The sequence below is a fragment of the Cyrtonyx montezumae genome, unplaced genomic scaffold, assembly GCF_038088225.1.
Source record: "Cyrtonyx montezumae isolate F1298 unplaced genomic scaffold, pur_monq_1.0 scaffold_3, whole genome shotgun sequence".
NCBI classification, from domain to species: Eukaryota; Metazoa; Chordata; class Aves; order Galliformes; family Odontophoridae; genus Cyrtonyx; species Cyrtonyx montezumae.
Genome location: NW_027072034.1, coordinates 121341263 through 121356581, shown reverse-complemented (window position 1 = coordinate 121356581; position 15319 = coordinate 121341263). Strand labels below are relative to the sequence as shown.

At 38.6% G+C, this 15319-nt stretch overlaps 1 protein-coding gene across 1 annotated transcript in view; it reads left to right on the top strand.

Moving 5' to 3' along the window:
• TMTC2 (transmembrane O-mannosyltransferase targeting cadherins 2) overlaps positions 1–15319 on the top strand; it is a 239671-nt gene that overhangs the window by 96177 nt on the left and 128175 nt on the right. The window contains exon 2 of the mRNA XM_065743218.1: positions 4056–4626. Within this exon, the coding sequence (XP_065599290.1) occupies positions 4056–4626 (571 nt within the window). The remainder of the gene's footprint in view (positions 1–4055; positions 4627–15319) is intronic.

The following is a 15319-nucleotide window of genomic DNA, read 5'->3' as shown; positions in this document are numbered from 1 at the left end:
TGGTGTTAACACCTGGATCAGTTTAGCACTAGTGCAGAAGTTCAGGACATATAGAGCTGTTAATTTTAAAAACATCTGGGCTTTTTTGTGTGTATGCATATATACGTGTATGTGTGAACTGCTAGGTCTCTGCTATTATTTGAGTTTGATGAAAAAGTCTTTCTTGAATTGCGCTGAAGGTGTGTACTGACCCAGGTGGCAAATCAGCAGGAGGCAGAAGGGAATCTTTTGAGTAGATAAGCAAATGATTTGCCTGTGCAGTTTTTGTCTTTCTTCAGACTTCCATTTTTAAAGTATTGATAGCTGGCTATGATTCTTCCTTCTACTCTCAAACCGATCCATTTGTTGTACTCTGAATGAGATATCTCTCTCTCCCGGGATGCGTGAAATGGGCAGGCATTAAAAATTGACGAAAGCTAGTTCCCTGACTGAGTCTGCAAGCCTTATCTGAAGCTGCTTGAAAGTAAAAATGCCAGTTGCACTGGAGCTTTGAAAAATGACTTTCCCTCGTGACCCACTGCCTTTTAGCAAGAGCGGAGTTTACAGCTCTTTTTAAGAGTGATGAGTGCAGTTGGCGAGTCTCTCTTGTTATGCCCATTAGCAAGATTGGACTAATCTGCGGGACGTAAACTGGAGGTAAACTGTGAGTGAAGGAGAAGACGAGGCTAAAAGGACGTTTTGTAGTTTCCTTTATCCCAGAGTCTTTCCTGGAGACAGCAGTTAATAACATTTTCTATCTGAGGAAAGCCCCGGTCGCAGTGAGCGCAGAGGCATTATAAAGGACATGTCAGCGCTGCCTGTCAGGCCGTCAGGAGGAAGTGCCTTTAAAATTGCTGTTGAAATCTCTCACTAAGCATCAATACTGCGGCAGAAGTAATAGCTTGTTATTTTAATAATTAAAGATGGGGCGTTGTCAGCCAGGTTTGGGCTGTGCTGTGGGCCTGTGGGAGGGCCTGGCTTGGGGACACTGTGGCTAGGCTGTGGGAAATGGAGGACTTTTACTCTTCTCAGAGCAAAATGGCGTAGAGCTGACGGGCTCTGGTACCTTGGATGTTCATGCTCCTGCGTCCTCTTGTGCAGTCAAGTCTTTGTTGGCCAAGTATAGTTTTAATTACATATTAAAATGTGAAATAGGGTAGCATCTGAAGCTTAACTAGCAGCCTATGCAAGACATGCTTCTTTGCTGTAGGAAATCAAGCTTCATCTCCTGCATTAGCTTCATCCGGTGTCCCAAAGCATTAACGAGACTTTTGTTGTTGTTACATTCAAATGTTTAGCAAAAAATATTATCATCTGGAAAGAACTTTTAACTTTCTTTCAAATACTGTCTCATAGACAATATTTTTGATATGACTGGCCCATTAAGTGAGCTGGAACCAGCAGTTTCTGTATTTTTCATGCTGGCAGATATTAGATTGTTTTACCTTTATGTGCGTGAGAAGCTACATTTATTTCACAATTTTCTGCTGTATTTTCTAGCTAAATACAAGGTGATCAATGCTGCACCTACAAGGCTTGCTGCTGATTGATTGATTTTTAATACGAATAGGAGTCAACAGGAAAGGATCAGGCTTACATAAAGCTTGTTGCTGAGACTGTAAATGAAATCCAACTGAATTCATGTCATCAGGATGTACAGTAAGTTTCTTTAAAATTTTGAGGAAAGCAGTTTACTTTTGGCAAAGAAGAACCTGATAAGGAAATATATGCTGAGTGGGAAGGACTGGCGCAGTGGCTGTACACCTGGGGATCACGTTGGTTCTTTCTCTTACCAAGTGCAGCATGCAGTTGTTTTGGATGTGTGCTAGTAGCTTTATACTCGCATGCATGTATATACATGTATACAGATGTGTTTTATAGCTGTGTACAATTACTTATTTTTTTAGAAGCTGTTGCATGGCTTCAAGTACTGGAAGTGGGCGCATTTGCAAAAGATACAGTAAAACCCAACAATTTAATGGGAGTGACCTGTGTACCATCTAGTCTTTTCACATCAGAGCGCTCAGCCCCAGGGAAGGCAGTTGCAGTGGCAGTGTTACTGCCATTTATTTCCTTACTGTATCCCTGAGAAAAAAAAATGCTATTTTAATTCAAGGTTTCAGCTCTAAATCCTGACATCTGATAGCCATTCCTAGCTCTCCTCACTGTCAAGGAGCCTGTAGTCTCAGATACTGTGCCTTTCTTAGTGAAAGAACTATTTCTAGCCTAACACCTGCTTTACTTTTACTGAATTCCTGTTTTTTTTCTTTTATGACACTGAGAGTGCTACTACAAACTGAAATCACAAACAGAGGACTTAGATTTCAGGAAAAGAATCCTCCAAAGGACAAGATAAATAATGTGAAAACTCAGATCTTGTTTTCTTCTAGTGTTCTTTTGTGACTGCACTAAAATGAGAAAAATGTGTGTGGGGTTGAGAAAACAAATAGAAGCAACCTGATCCACTGCATAAGCAGAAGTCAAAATGAAAATTTTCAAGCATTCTAGGAGGCATCATCAGATCTTTATAGGATTTAAGCTGACCTCTTCATAACCTCCATGTGCACAGAGACAAAAGGACATGCGGATACGAAGCGTGTCTGAAAGCATTACAGCAATGTGCGCCAGACAATGGTAACCCTGAGCTGCATGTTGTTTAGGGTATTTGTATGGAGATTTTGTGGCACAGTCTATCAGTGTCGGAGTACTTTTCTGTAACAAACAAGACAACATTCCTGAAATGAATAGCATAAAAACTGGGATTTGGATGCAGATTGCAAGGGACTTGTTTCAATGGGGGATGAGAATGTGAGGGGAATCTGGGTGAATGAATTTGACCGGTGTGTTTCCGATGTTGGCCTGAATTTTACTGTTTTTTGCTTTCTCGTCTGATCTGAAACATGATTAATTACAGGAAAATATATTTTTTTCGAAAGGCAGGAAGAGGGAATCAGAAAAAAAAATACAGATAAATCATCTCTCTTGGTTAATATTTTTAATATTAGAGTTATGAGCTGCCTGGATTCTCAATTACCATGATAAAATAAGTACTAAATGTGTTAAGCTCAATAGTAACAACAAAGCACTTTTAAAGAATTGCTTAAATTTAACTTTGGTTATGAAGTAATTAATTAAATTCTAGTCATCTTTTTGAACTGAACAGGCCTCACACTTTCTCCTGCAACATAAATTTGAAATGCAAATGATTGGATTTGTAAAAACATAGGGTACAGATTTTTACAGTATTGAATTAGACATGGAGACTGCTAATGGCTGGCACTGGTCCTTGCCAGGGTGGTTGGAAACAAAAATGCTAAAAGGCACTTCTCCCTCCCCCCCCCCCCCCCCTCTTCCCCCCCCTCTTCCCCCCCAAATCAAGCTGACACAGGCTGGAATTCATAAGCTAATATGGCATAAAAAACGTTTTTTTTTTTTCTCAATTGTAAGTGTAAGAAATATAAGGAGAAGGCGTAAACTTCTGTAAAATACTGTGCTGTCTGCTTGTGGCAAGGTGGTAGCTGAAAATTGTCAAAATATGTATGAGAAAGTTGTGGAAGTGCCCATAACACACCAGAAATTTGCATGCTCCTACCAACTTCTGTTTATTGTTCATCTATATCAGTGAAATTCATTCCAACATCTAAATTAAAATTTCACTATAAAAGGCCAGTTGGGGTTTTAGTTCTGAGTTACTGGAGGATCAGTTGTTTCAACAATGCTGTTTGTCAGTTTTTCATATATTTTTTTTTACATTTTAATTATAACTCATCAGATCTTAACCAATTACTCCTGTGTTATACTCAGACGAATGCCACTGAAGAGTGTTTTAATTTAATGGAAGCAGCATAACATCTGTTTCTAATGTTTTAAAAGCCAATTTATATGGAAATTTTGCTTTAGTGACAAGTCAATAGATGTGGACTTCTCTAACACCTCCTATAGAAATTAAAAACTTGGATTAAAGCAACATCAAAACAATGCCATTCTTTCTTGTAGCAGTGTGATTACATTTTCACAGCCCTTCATTTGTATTCTTTTCCTTCTATTGAAATGAAGTTTTTACTTGTCTTTTGTAGTCGAGCTATCAAGACAAACCAGGACCTTCTGCCAGAGACACCGTGGACCCATATATTCTACAATGACTTCTGGGGAACGCTTCTCACTCACAGTGGGAGCCACAAGTCATACAGACCTCTCTGCACACTCTCCTTTCGCATCAACCATGCCATCGGAGGGATGGACCCATGGGGTTACCATCTTGTAAACATCCTGTTGCATGCTGCAGTCACAGGCCTTTTCACAAACTTCTCCAGGATCCTCTTCGGGGATGGGTACTGGACCTTGATAGCTGGTTTGCTGTTTGCCTCTCATCCGATCCACACTGAAGCTGTAGCAGGGATAGTGGGGAGGGCAGATATTGGAGCCTGCCTCTTCTTTTTGCTTTCCCTGATGTGTTACGTGAAGCATTGCTCTACGAGGAGTTCCTCAGCTAGAACTTGGGGCTGGATCTTGGGAGCGGGACTGTGTGCTGGATGTAGCATGCTGTGGAAGGAGCAAGGAGTGACCGTTCTGGCAATTTCAGCAGTGTACGACATCTTTGTGTTTCATCGGCTGAAAATGCATCAAATCATTCCCGCTTTATACAAGGTGAGTCTCCCTTTTCTTTCCCATAAACTGTAAGGCACCAGTCACTGTTAATCAGAAATGAGTTTTCAGGCGCAGAATAATTCTTAGTAGTTTAGTCAACTCTGAAAAATAAGCACAGATGTCTAATACTGAAGGCATTTTTAATGTTTAGTAAGGAGTTTTTACATTTTGTTTAAACCATGTGCTACTACCCATTGCTGTTACTTGATGCTGGGGGTGTATTTCTTTCCTTACTTTATTTGCTTCCAGATGCCCCCTCCTCATTCTGTTTACTGCCAAGCATTGGATGTAAATTGTTGGAAAGAATTTGTTTATCCTCTTAGCCTCTTGTATCTTGCTAACTCAGCTCAGTTTGGTCAGGCAGGCAGAAACAGCAGCCTATACCATCTGCAGGCTCCCTGATGCAAAGATAGAGCTGTTTGTTGTTCTAGTTTAACAGAGATGCACAGAACCTGCCTGGCGGCATGTCTTTGGTGTGCATTTATTCTCCCTTAGTAGGAGCTGTGACTCAATTCATTTATTGCTTTACTAAACTAAGTATTTCTCAGTTTTTAACTTTTAGCCCACAAACAAGCAAGTGAAATAAGCATAAATTAAAAAAAGCCTTCCCAAAACACTCTGTCTTCTCCCAAGAATTCATGTGTTTTACTGGCACCCATATATTCTAGCTGAAATCAAGACTTGATTACATTAGTTGCCCTACAAATGAATGAGCTGAATATGTGTAACTTCTTATTTCAGTGGATTGATTTTCCTTTTATTCTCAAAGATATGGGATAAGATATTATGAAGTACTTGAAGGAATTCAGTTTGTAATTCAAATGTTAAAGTGTCCTGGAGAATTACACTCTTAAAAACATTCATATTACATATATGAAATTCTGAACGCCTTGTGTGTGACGTCATACCAAATCTATATTCTAAAATCTAAATTAGTATTCCTCAGAGTCTCTCCTCATTGCAGCCTGTCTTCAAAGACTGAGTTACAATCACTGAACTAGTAAGTTTCTTATCATAGAGTACTCACTGCTCAAAACCCTAAACCTTTACAGACATTTTTGATGAACTTTGATGAGGAAAACCTATTCCCTTATTCCCTATTTCTTCCATTTACACCAGGGTAAAAATTGGTCCAACAGAGACTTTGGTGGCAAATGTGAAATCCAAGTTTCCATGTTTTCCTTTTACAACAGAAGACCCATCTTTCTAGGTCGTGTAACTCTAAAATTGGACACCTGTATTCTCCTCCCTCATGAAACTTCTTGTTTTGGATGACAAATTAGTGTCAGTGCCTGAAGTTTTTGGTTTTTTTTTCTCCATCTGTTAGAATAGAAATAATAATCATGTGGTTTGCAGGTTAGTAACCTTCAAGGAGGTTAGATTCTAGATGGAAAAAGGGTCACATTAAACAAAAATATTAATATAAATAAATAATATACTAAAAATATATAAATATTTTGCTTGATATGCCAAAAATATATTTCCTGGTTCACTGACTTATTAGGCTATGTTTTCCTTAAAATTCTGTTTGAACTGAGAGCTGCTAATTAGTTTTTATGTCATTGTTAAACAGCATCGGTTCAATCATTTACAGGGATGAGAGGGAGCCATGGTTTTAAAGTACTTTCAGTTAGGCTTCGCTTGTTCCTGATAAGCTTTACTTAAAAATTGTTCACAAATTGCATGTTTATAAGAACACATCACCCTGTAGGACTTTGGATGCTGGGGGATATCTTCATTGATTTAGCATTTTATGAGAAGTGTTTCTCATGGAATACTCACCTGTATACTCTTGTACTCTAGCTTTGTATGCACTCTGCCATAGCCATTGTGAAGTCCTACTCCCAAGGCTTGCACGAGAAGAGTGAAATGCAATTCTTTTTTTTTTTAAACGATGATCACTGTAAGTGATTGGAGTTTGGAAATGTGCATTTTGATTGTAGCATCTGAGCAGTGTCTAACAGATTCTGAGCATTATGGCAATTTAGATGCTTTCTTGTTGATTTCAAATGACTCTCTACGTTTACATTTAAAATGATTATGCCGTAAGAATAATATTTTAAAATTATACTTTGTTACTTCTGAAGTTATTAGTAAGAACAGAGCTAGGTGGTCTTGCTGAAAGCTTTAGTTTTAGGTTTGTTTTTTTGTGTGTGTGTTTGTGCAGAGAATGATAAAAACATGCTTGTTTATCTGTTAGTTTTGTATTAAAAACAAATAATCCAAATAAGAACCCAGAATATGTAGTAGCCATTTTCAACTCCACATTTTGATCAGTTTTTTGGATGTTGCCTTTTTCTTGTTGCTTTCAACTTAAAATGTGTCCCTGTTAAGATAAAAGAATAAAATTCCCCCCTTCAGCAAACAAAACCAACTTTTAGATTGAGTTTTATTGTTATTTTTTCTTCATTGTTGTTGCCTACAATTTTTTGCTTGAAAAGATGTGCCTACATTGCAACTTGCATGTCAGTCGCCATCTACAGATGAGTAAACCTGAGATATCCACTGGCTTGAGCATTCCATAATGAGAATAATATGTCAAAGAAAAGAAACAAAGGAAAAACAAAACAAAACACCACCAAATCCACTGAATAAAACTCTTATCATCTTGTTTCAGAAATGCTTTCCAAAATGCCCATACTGATAGAAAGAGCCAAAGTAATTTACCTGTTCTGGAACTTGTGCTTTGCATTTTCTCAATGTGGGAAGGTAATTATAGAAATAAAAACATCAGATATCACAAGGAGCAGTCCAGAAAAATGTTATGGTCTTCTGAATAGGATGGGAAAAGTGTAGAATGGAGCCAAGGAAGAGGTGGTTGGCTTAAATCTGTTCTGAGTATACAGTAACAATATGAAACTGATAGCAGAAGAGAGGGCATGTCACAGCATCTGTGGAATGGCAGAAAGGAACTACCCTTTTCAGTGTACCTAACATTAATCTAAACCCTGTCCAGCTGAGCTGACACATCTGTTTCATATATTGTGCTGCAAACTGGAACTTAGAGGAAATGCTGGTAATAAAAAACCCTTTAAAAAAAAACCCAAAAAACAAATATCCCAGATAGGGCTTTAGGAATTATTTTAAACCTGAGTGAATGCTGTATCCGTTCTGTATCTGTATCCAGTTTGGACACTGTATGCAGTTTTCCTTGCTCTGCAAACAGCTATACTGGGAAATTATGGGTGGAAAGTTGATGTGCAAAGGCAGAAGTGAGGACCCCAGAATTGAGGGATTTGGAGCAGCGGGTGGTTAAGGATTTTGGGCTTTTGGCTGTAACCCTTTGGAGAGCACACCACTGAGGGAACTGAGAACTCAATTATGTACAAGGAACGGTGAAACCACTGAATGTCTTTATGATGGTTAGAGAGGATGAGTTAAAAGTGCTCCAGCAGGTGGTAGAGATGGCATGAGGGTGGTAAGTCTGTTTCTTTCATTTTGTTCGTATCATTGGTTGAAGTGTGAAATAAATATGAAATGATGGCTCCTACACCAGACCAGTAGCCGTTTACTGGGCTTATACCTGTTATCATGTGTCACTTGATTTACCATGTCAAATCCTTGACAACATCCCATTGCATTTTTGAATGGACTGGCAGAGCTTTTGAACAAGGCAGCTGCAAAGAAGAACCACCAGCAGAGCAGATTAATATTGCCCTTTATTTAAAGCTATTTTTAATGCACTTTTATAAGTGTATATCATAGCTACTTATTAAACTATACAGCTCTTTCCCTGTCATCTATGTACTGGATGTTCAGTAGAACTTGGCTGCTGGTCTTTTTCCCTTTGCCAAGACTTGTTGTATTCCTGTCTGCCTGTGATACTCAAAGCTCTGGCTGGCAAAGTTGTCAGTCTGAATGCAGTTTGATTTGGTTAGTTCTATTTTATTCTGTCTGACTCACTTTCCAAGTGCACTCGGGTGAAGCGGGTGTCTTAAGGAAGCTGTCTTAAGTCAACAGAATTTGATGGAAGCGTTTATTGCAGTTGTAAATAAGTTGTTTGGAGAGAGAGCAATTAAAAAAAAATTGGCTCTTTTCTGGACAAAGTATTTCTTATCGAAGAAAAGTGAGATTTTGTTTTGATTTTCAGCATTTTAGGCCTTGAGTTGTTTTTATTGTAAGTTGCATAATCTGCAGGTATGCAGATTGATTGAGTTGTCACGTGTCATGTGTATCTAATGGTTGTACCTGTCAGCAGTTAGACTTGCACAAATTAAGCCACCATAAGTGTAGGGATGGGAGAAAGAATCTGAATACGATAAAGAGCTGTGATCAAGTCTGTAATTATGGCAACTATGCAGATTCAGAGGCCTAATTCTTTTGTACTTACGGTATCCAGCTTGGGAGCCGAGTCGTTAATCAACATTGCTGTAGACAATCTTGCCCCATTAGTTGTACAAAGCTAATATAAGCTCAACTGAGCTGTCCTTTCTTCCTCTTTATTTATTTATTATTAAGTGAGAATGGAGCTGGACAATGTTAGCAGTTAAAAAAAAATAATGAGGCAGATACATTTAAAATTCATTTTTTAATATAATGGTGATTATAAAATATTTATTGCTCTGTGGTTTGTGTACAAACTGCCTTATAGAAATAATTGAACCAGATGTAAGTTCCATTAATGTTCTTCTGCTACAGTATAGTAATGTTTTACCAGATCTACATAGTGTTAATACAGAGGGATTGCTACACTAGAAGGAGACCTCTCTTTTTCCATCACTGATCTGATTAACCCCCTCCTCCCTACAGGAGGTCTCATGTGGATTTAGTTATTGTTGTCTATAGTTTAATGTGAACCACAAACTGGATTGCAGGATGCATTATCTAACCTTCGTGCTATTATAACAGTATTGGTTATGTAAAAAGCAATTTTATTGGAAGTTTATATTTTATTTAAGGTAATGATGGAAACCTGGGGCCTGCATAGATGACATAGTCAACCACTAAACCAAACTTCATAAAGCACTTTCTTTTATGATCTTGGAACAACTTCAGTTGTGAGATATGTATGATTCCTGCTCAAAATAGGACTTTCAGTATATTAGGTAAAACTACTGATTTTTGAGAAAATTCCAATCTTGAAATAAACCACTTTCTCCTTTCTTTGAAGCAGATGCTTTTAGTAGTATCACATATTGGTAAGCGATTTCAAAATAAAACACTGCTCTTGATTTAAACTTGCTGTCGTATTCTTCCCTTCTGAGGAGGTTTACAGCCTTAGCAGTGGTGTAGGACTTGGTGGTTTTTCACCTCTTCTCCATCTACAAGATATTTCATTTTGAGACAGTGTTTTATCACTGTTTAAATTCTAGCTGAATGGTGTGTATTTTCTGTTTATTTGCTACAATCCAAGGAACTGTAAGATGCTTAAACTTGCCCACAGGTCTGGATATTACAGCAGACCTGATTAGTAAGCTTTGATTTTGTAAGCTCTTTCTCAAACGCTTGTGTTGATGTGTTTCTGCCTTACACTGTCATCTTTGAAATGCAAGGTTTAGGCTGCTGGGGTAGCAGCTGCTCCCTCGCAGAACAGGCTTCGTGCTTGGAGCCAGATATTTAGTAAACACTTCTCCTGAGCATTACCTCTGACCTTTTAGTAAAAAATAATAAATAACTTGGAGCTTCAAATGTGGTCTGACCTCGCGCAGGTTCTCTTTGTCTCTCAAGAGGCTCCAGAGCTGTGTGAGGGACCGGAGCCCTGTTGCTGGGCTGCGCTTGTTGCCCAGCTGTGAGCTCAGACTCTGCAGTGGTCAGCTGGGGGTTAATGCTCCTGGCTGCTCCAAACCCGTACAAAATTGTGGAAATGCTGAGACAAATGTGCCTGTACATACATTGCTCATATTTCCGGCTGGAGCTGTGCGGTGCTTTTCTCTTCACACTGCGGGAGAGCGGCAGCGTGAGGCCTGCACTGTCTTGGCCACCACTCCCCCTCCCCCAGCAGATACCTCCTAGACAAAAGAAGCTTTCTGCAATTTACTTTCTTCCTTGACAATTTCAAGTAGCTAATACTGCTGTTTCCTGTAGTTCCCACAGCTCCTTGCTGCTTTTCTTTTTGATCCTAAAATGAGAAAAGCAAGATTGGCCTCTGCTATCTTTCTTGTCAGAGATACCGATCTCCTGCAGGTCCTGTGATGTCAATGGAGTTGCACCGAATTGGGCATCAATGTGTAGAAATAGGTATTGTTTCCTGAAAACATTTGCATGTGGTGATTTAAACCACAGAAACAGATAATGTATGACAGAAATATTGGAGGGCTGCTCTGAAAATAATGCCTCCTATTTTGCTATATTGGCCCACAATGTCTGAGGCAGATGTCGGTTGCGTGGCAGTAGAGCTTGAACCTTCCCACCAATATTCTGTTACATTTTGTTGTCCTGTGACAGATGGCAGCAGAGGGGCAGTCTGATAAAATGGCATCTGATATGGAAGTGCAGATGCAGCTGAAGTGTGTCAATGAATTCCTCTGTGCTCAAAAAATTGCACCCATTGACATTCATGGATGCTTGCTATACATTTATGGAGACTGAACTGTGGATGTGATTATTGTGAGGTGGTGGTGCATTTTGGTAATAGTGACAGCGACATGAAGGACAAGCCATATTTCAGATGACCGTGCACAGCTGTCACACTGCGAAATGAAGAGCTTCTTGATTGGGTCATCCATGCAAATCGGTGATTTATGACCAGCAAACATATGGACCTGAATATCAGCTTCAATGCATTGGAAATGATGGAGGCAATGTTGGATATTGGGAAGTCTGCACCAGGTGGGTCCCACAGATGCTGACACAGGAACAGAATGAGCACCTTATTCAAGTTTTTCAGGAGCTACTGAACCTATACGAGGCTGAAGGTGACAGTTTCCTGGATCACATCATTACCAGTGATGAGATATGTCATCACTGTGAGCTGAAGTCAAAATGGCAGTCTATGATGTTGTAACATGTGAGTTCTTCATCGAAGAGAAATTTGAAAGATGAAGCTCTCAGTGGGTAAATTGATGTGCAGTCTTTTGGAATGGGAAAGGGGTGGTCCTTCTGGATTTCTTGGAACCTGGACAAAGCATCAACTTTGACTGCTACACTGTGACGCTGACTAGGCTGAAGGTTCAAACTCCTAGGACCAAGCCTGAAAAGAAGACCACGTTTCCCTTGCAGTGTGATAATGCCTGGCTCCATACCAGTTTGAAGACCGTTGAGCACATTGTCAGTCTTGGCTGGACTATCCTACTGCACCAACTGTATGGTCTGGATATGGTGCTTTATGACTTCCATCTGTTCAGGCCAATGTAAAATGGGCTGTGTGGACAGTGTTTACCTACCAATGATGCTATCATAGCAGCTGTAAAACAGTGGATCACCTCTCCTGCTGAAGATTTTTACAAGCGCAGCATGCTCTCTGGTTCAGCTCTCTTGAAATTGCACAGATAATGATGGTGATTTTTGAAAAGTAGTGTTTTGTAGCTGAGAATATGTTCTATCAAATAGTGTTATTGTATTATTTGTATCTGTTGTAGTTTCCGTGGAAATAAATAAGAGGCATTACTTCTGGAGTGACTTAAAGTAGCATCCTGAGGCAATTTTAGCCTAAATGCTTTTTATTTATTTATTTATTTATTTCAAATAAGGAATTGTAAGCTGTCTGAAGATGTTGGCTTAAAGTGGGCTATATTTTAATATTAAATCTGTAATATCTTTTGTGGAATAGCTACTAAAATCTGCATTACTTTTATTTTTTTTTTTAACCTCTTTGAAGTCTGCAATAATATTTTTGAGACTATATCTGAGAGTTCCTCTCTGGAAAGAAGGAAAAAGGAAAGGCTTCTTTAATATGTGAGTAAGTAAATCAAAAACAGAGAAGCCTTTTCATATTTGCAGAGACTGTGAAGATGTGAAGAGCCCTCAATGTAACAGAGAGGATAGTTTGCTAGGGAGAGGTTGTCACTGTATTCAAGCTTAAATCTAAGATGTATACTGTGTGGTAGCATGCAAAATATGCTGTGTTCTTCTTTCTTCTCAGCTTACAAGGGATATTTTTTGAAGCACAGAGTGAAAAAGCTAGCAGGGGCTTTGCACAGTTGGTATTAGCACTTACTTGTCATTCTGAGGTTGCATACCAATCACAAATATGAAGAACAGTGTGACTTTTTTCACGGTGTTTAATTACAGGGTACTTGTGAGCTTGCTATTTGCCAAGTTTTAAAACTCATGCCAGTAGTATTCAACTGGTAATGTTACTCTCCTATTTGTTAATCTTTTCACAACATTTAACAAGACAAGTAAAAGTACAAAACTTGCTGGAGTGTGTAAGGACTGTGTTTCAGAACATTGAGTATTTATAGGTGTCAATCACTCTTCATCTTAATGATTACCTACAGCTTCCTAGTGGAAGCAGCTTTTCAAAGCTATTTTTCTAACAGCTGGAAAAGTTTCTTGTGCTGAGTGTCTGTACTAAAAAGGAGTTACAATTAATGCTTTATGGTATGGATAGTCGATGTAATAAGTATTTTTAGCATTGATAATGGGCCCTGAGTACCTGTGAACTTTGAGGGGTAAGAAATACAAGCAGCTTTGATCTCTTTCAGTTTTGCACTTGGTTTTGATATGAGAAGCTATATCCCTTTTCACTCTGTTGCTATGCTTCTCCATGAATAATTTGTACCAGCCATAAAATGGAAAAAAACAATATACAATCCTAAAGGTAAGTGGTGTTTTAGCGTGTTAAATGTCTCCTCATGCAATTCATTTCATGTAGATTTGCTTCAGGAGTTCCACCTTTATGGTTAAACATCTCACAGTGTTTTGGCAAAAATGCATGTATTTCTGATCTCTTATTCACAAAGTCTCTACCTTTTGCATCTGTTAAATGCCAGACAGAAAGTTTATACTTGTGCCTTGCATACAAATCTTCAAATACTCTCTTCAAACTTGAGTGTTTTCCATTATCCCCCTAATACCGCATTTAGGCACCTAAATATATAGATTTGATGAAGTGCTGAATGCTTGTATCTCCTGATGGATGGGCTGTGCTGAATGAAGCCATTGCACTTTGTAGAGCTCAACTAAATAGCAAGCTGTACTCTCTGCTTCCAGCAGTTAGGGCAAGTGCCAGTAGCATCAGAAGAGGGAGGAAAAAAAAATCAGAATCAAATAGATAATGTGCAGGGGAGCAGGTGCAGATAGTGGACACTTCTGGTCTGGCTTTACAGCATCTTCTGGAAAGTTGATTGCTACTGGGAGTAGTTGAAAATCAGTCTTAGAATTTTTTAGTATCTTAAATGTAGTCACCTAATTACCTAAGTCTGTACAGTGGAGTTATATTCTCAAAGACGGTCATCTTCCTGCACTTGTACTAAAACAGAGCCTTTGCTGCTACCTGAGCATAAACTTTGATTCCAGACCCAGGGGAATACGTCTGGGAGGAACAGGAACATATGTAAACCATGAGCCACAAGGGAGACTTTTCTCTTGGTATTAGGTTTAATTTTGAATTTCCTGGTTTATGCTCATTTTTATGTGCAGTAATGATTTAATGATTACATGCACAATTTTTCCGAGCTGAGTGATTTTAAACAGTAACTTGTGTGGACAGTTACAATATTAAAAAGGGAGAGAATGCAAGTATTTGAGATTTATGATGGAAACAGCCAGTTGTGATAGAAGGCAGCAAACATTTTCTGGCATATTTACCGGAGGAACAGATGATATTTTGTGCATATGCCTGTATTTCTTTTTCCAGCTGCAATGTAGATTAGGTATAGGGAGGGAGACAACCCAGACTTGCAGTCCTGTAGCTGACTTTATGGACTGGTACTTAGGAGGTAAATTTCTAGCCTCACTACCCCTGAGTGTCTCTTAGAAAAGAGAGTATTCCCTCAATACCATGGGCTGTCCACATTGAGAAGAGGGGGAAAACAAAGTATTTTTTGTTCCTGTGTTTCTAGGAAACTAAATGGAAATGCACAGAGGAAATTGTGTTAAAATAGTCCAGAAGATTTTGGGGAAAGGGAAAGAGGAATTGTGTACTTGGTGCTTAAGTGTCAGGTAGAACATATGTACCTTTTTATAGTCAGAATGGTAAAACTTTCAGACACATACAGTTTACTTCTAAGGCTGTAGATTTATTTGGGCTGTGCAAAAGTCAGCTTCTTTTACATGTGATCACCAAAAACTTTTTTCCTTGACAATAAAATATGGAAATAAGTTCTTTTAGCAACAAGCTCTTTAAAGTAAGTGTATGGGCATATTGAGTTAATATAGGCAAAAAGAGAACAGAGGAAAAGAGAGTAAAATTGTATAAAGTCTCTGTAAATTCTTTCTCTCCCAGAAAACAGGACTTTGGGGGCTACGGATAAATTTTTTGCATGTTTTAGTCTACATGTTTTAAAAGCATTCTGGGCAGCCTGTATTTCTGTAGAGCACAGCAAAGCCTGCATCAACAACAGTGTTTATTTATAAGAGATTGTGAAATTTCAGCTTATTTTTAAAATGCACGTTTACTATATTTCTATCTTTTATTTGGAGACTTTTCTCCTTATAATATGTTATTAGAAGTGGCAAAACATTGCCACAAAATAGCTCTCGGGAGTTTTAAAATAGAAGGCATGCCAATTTTTGTAAGCTTAGTTCTTGCTTCTTTGGAATACTTCATATATAGAATATTTTTGGCTTCTTGTAATTTGAAATCTGTGGA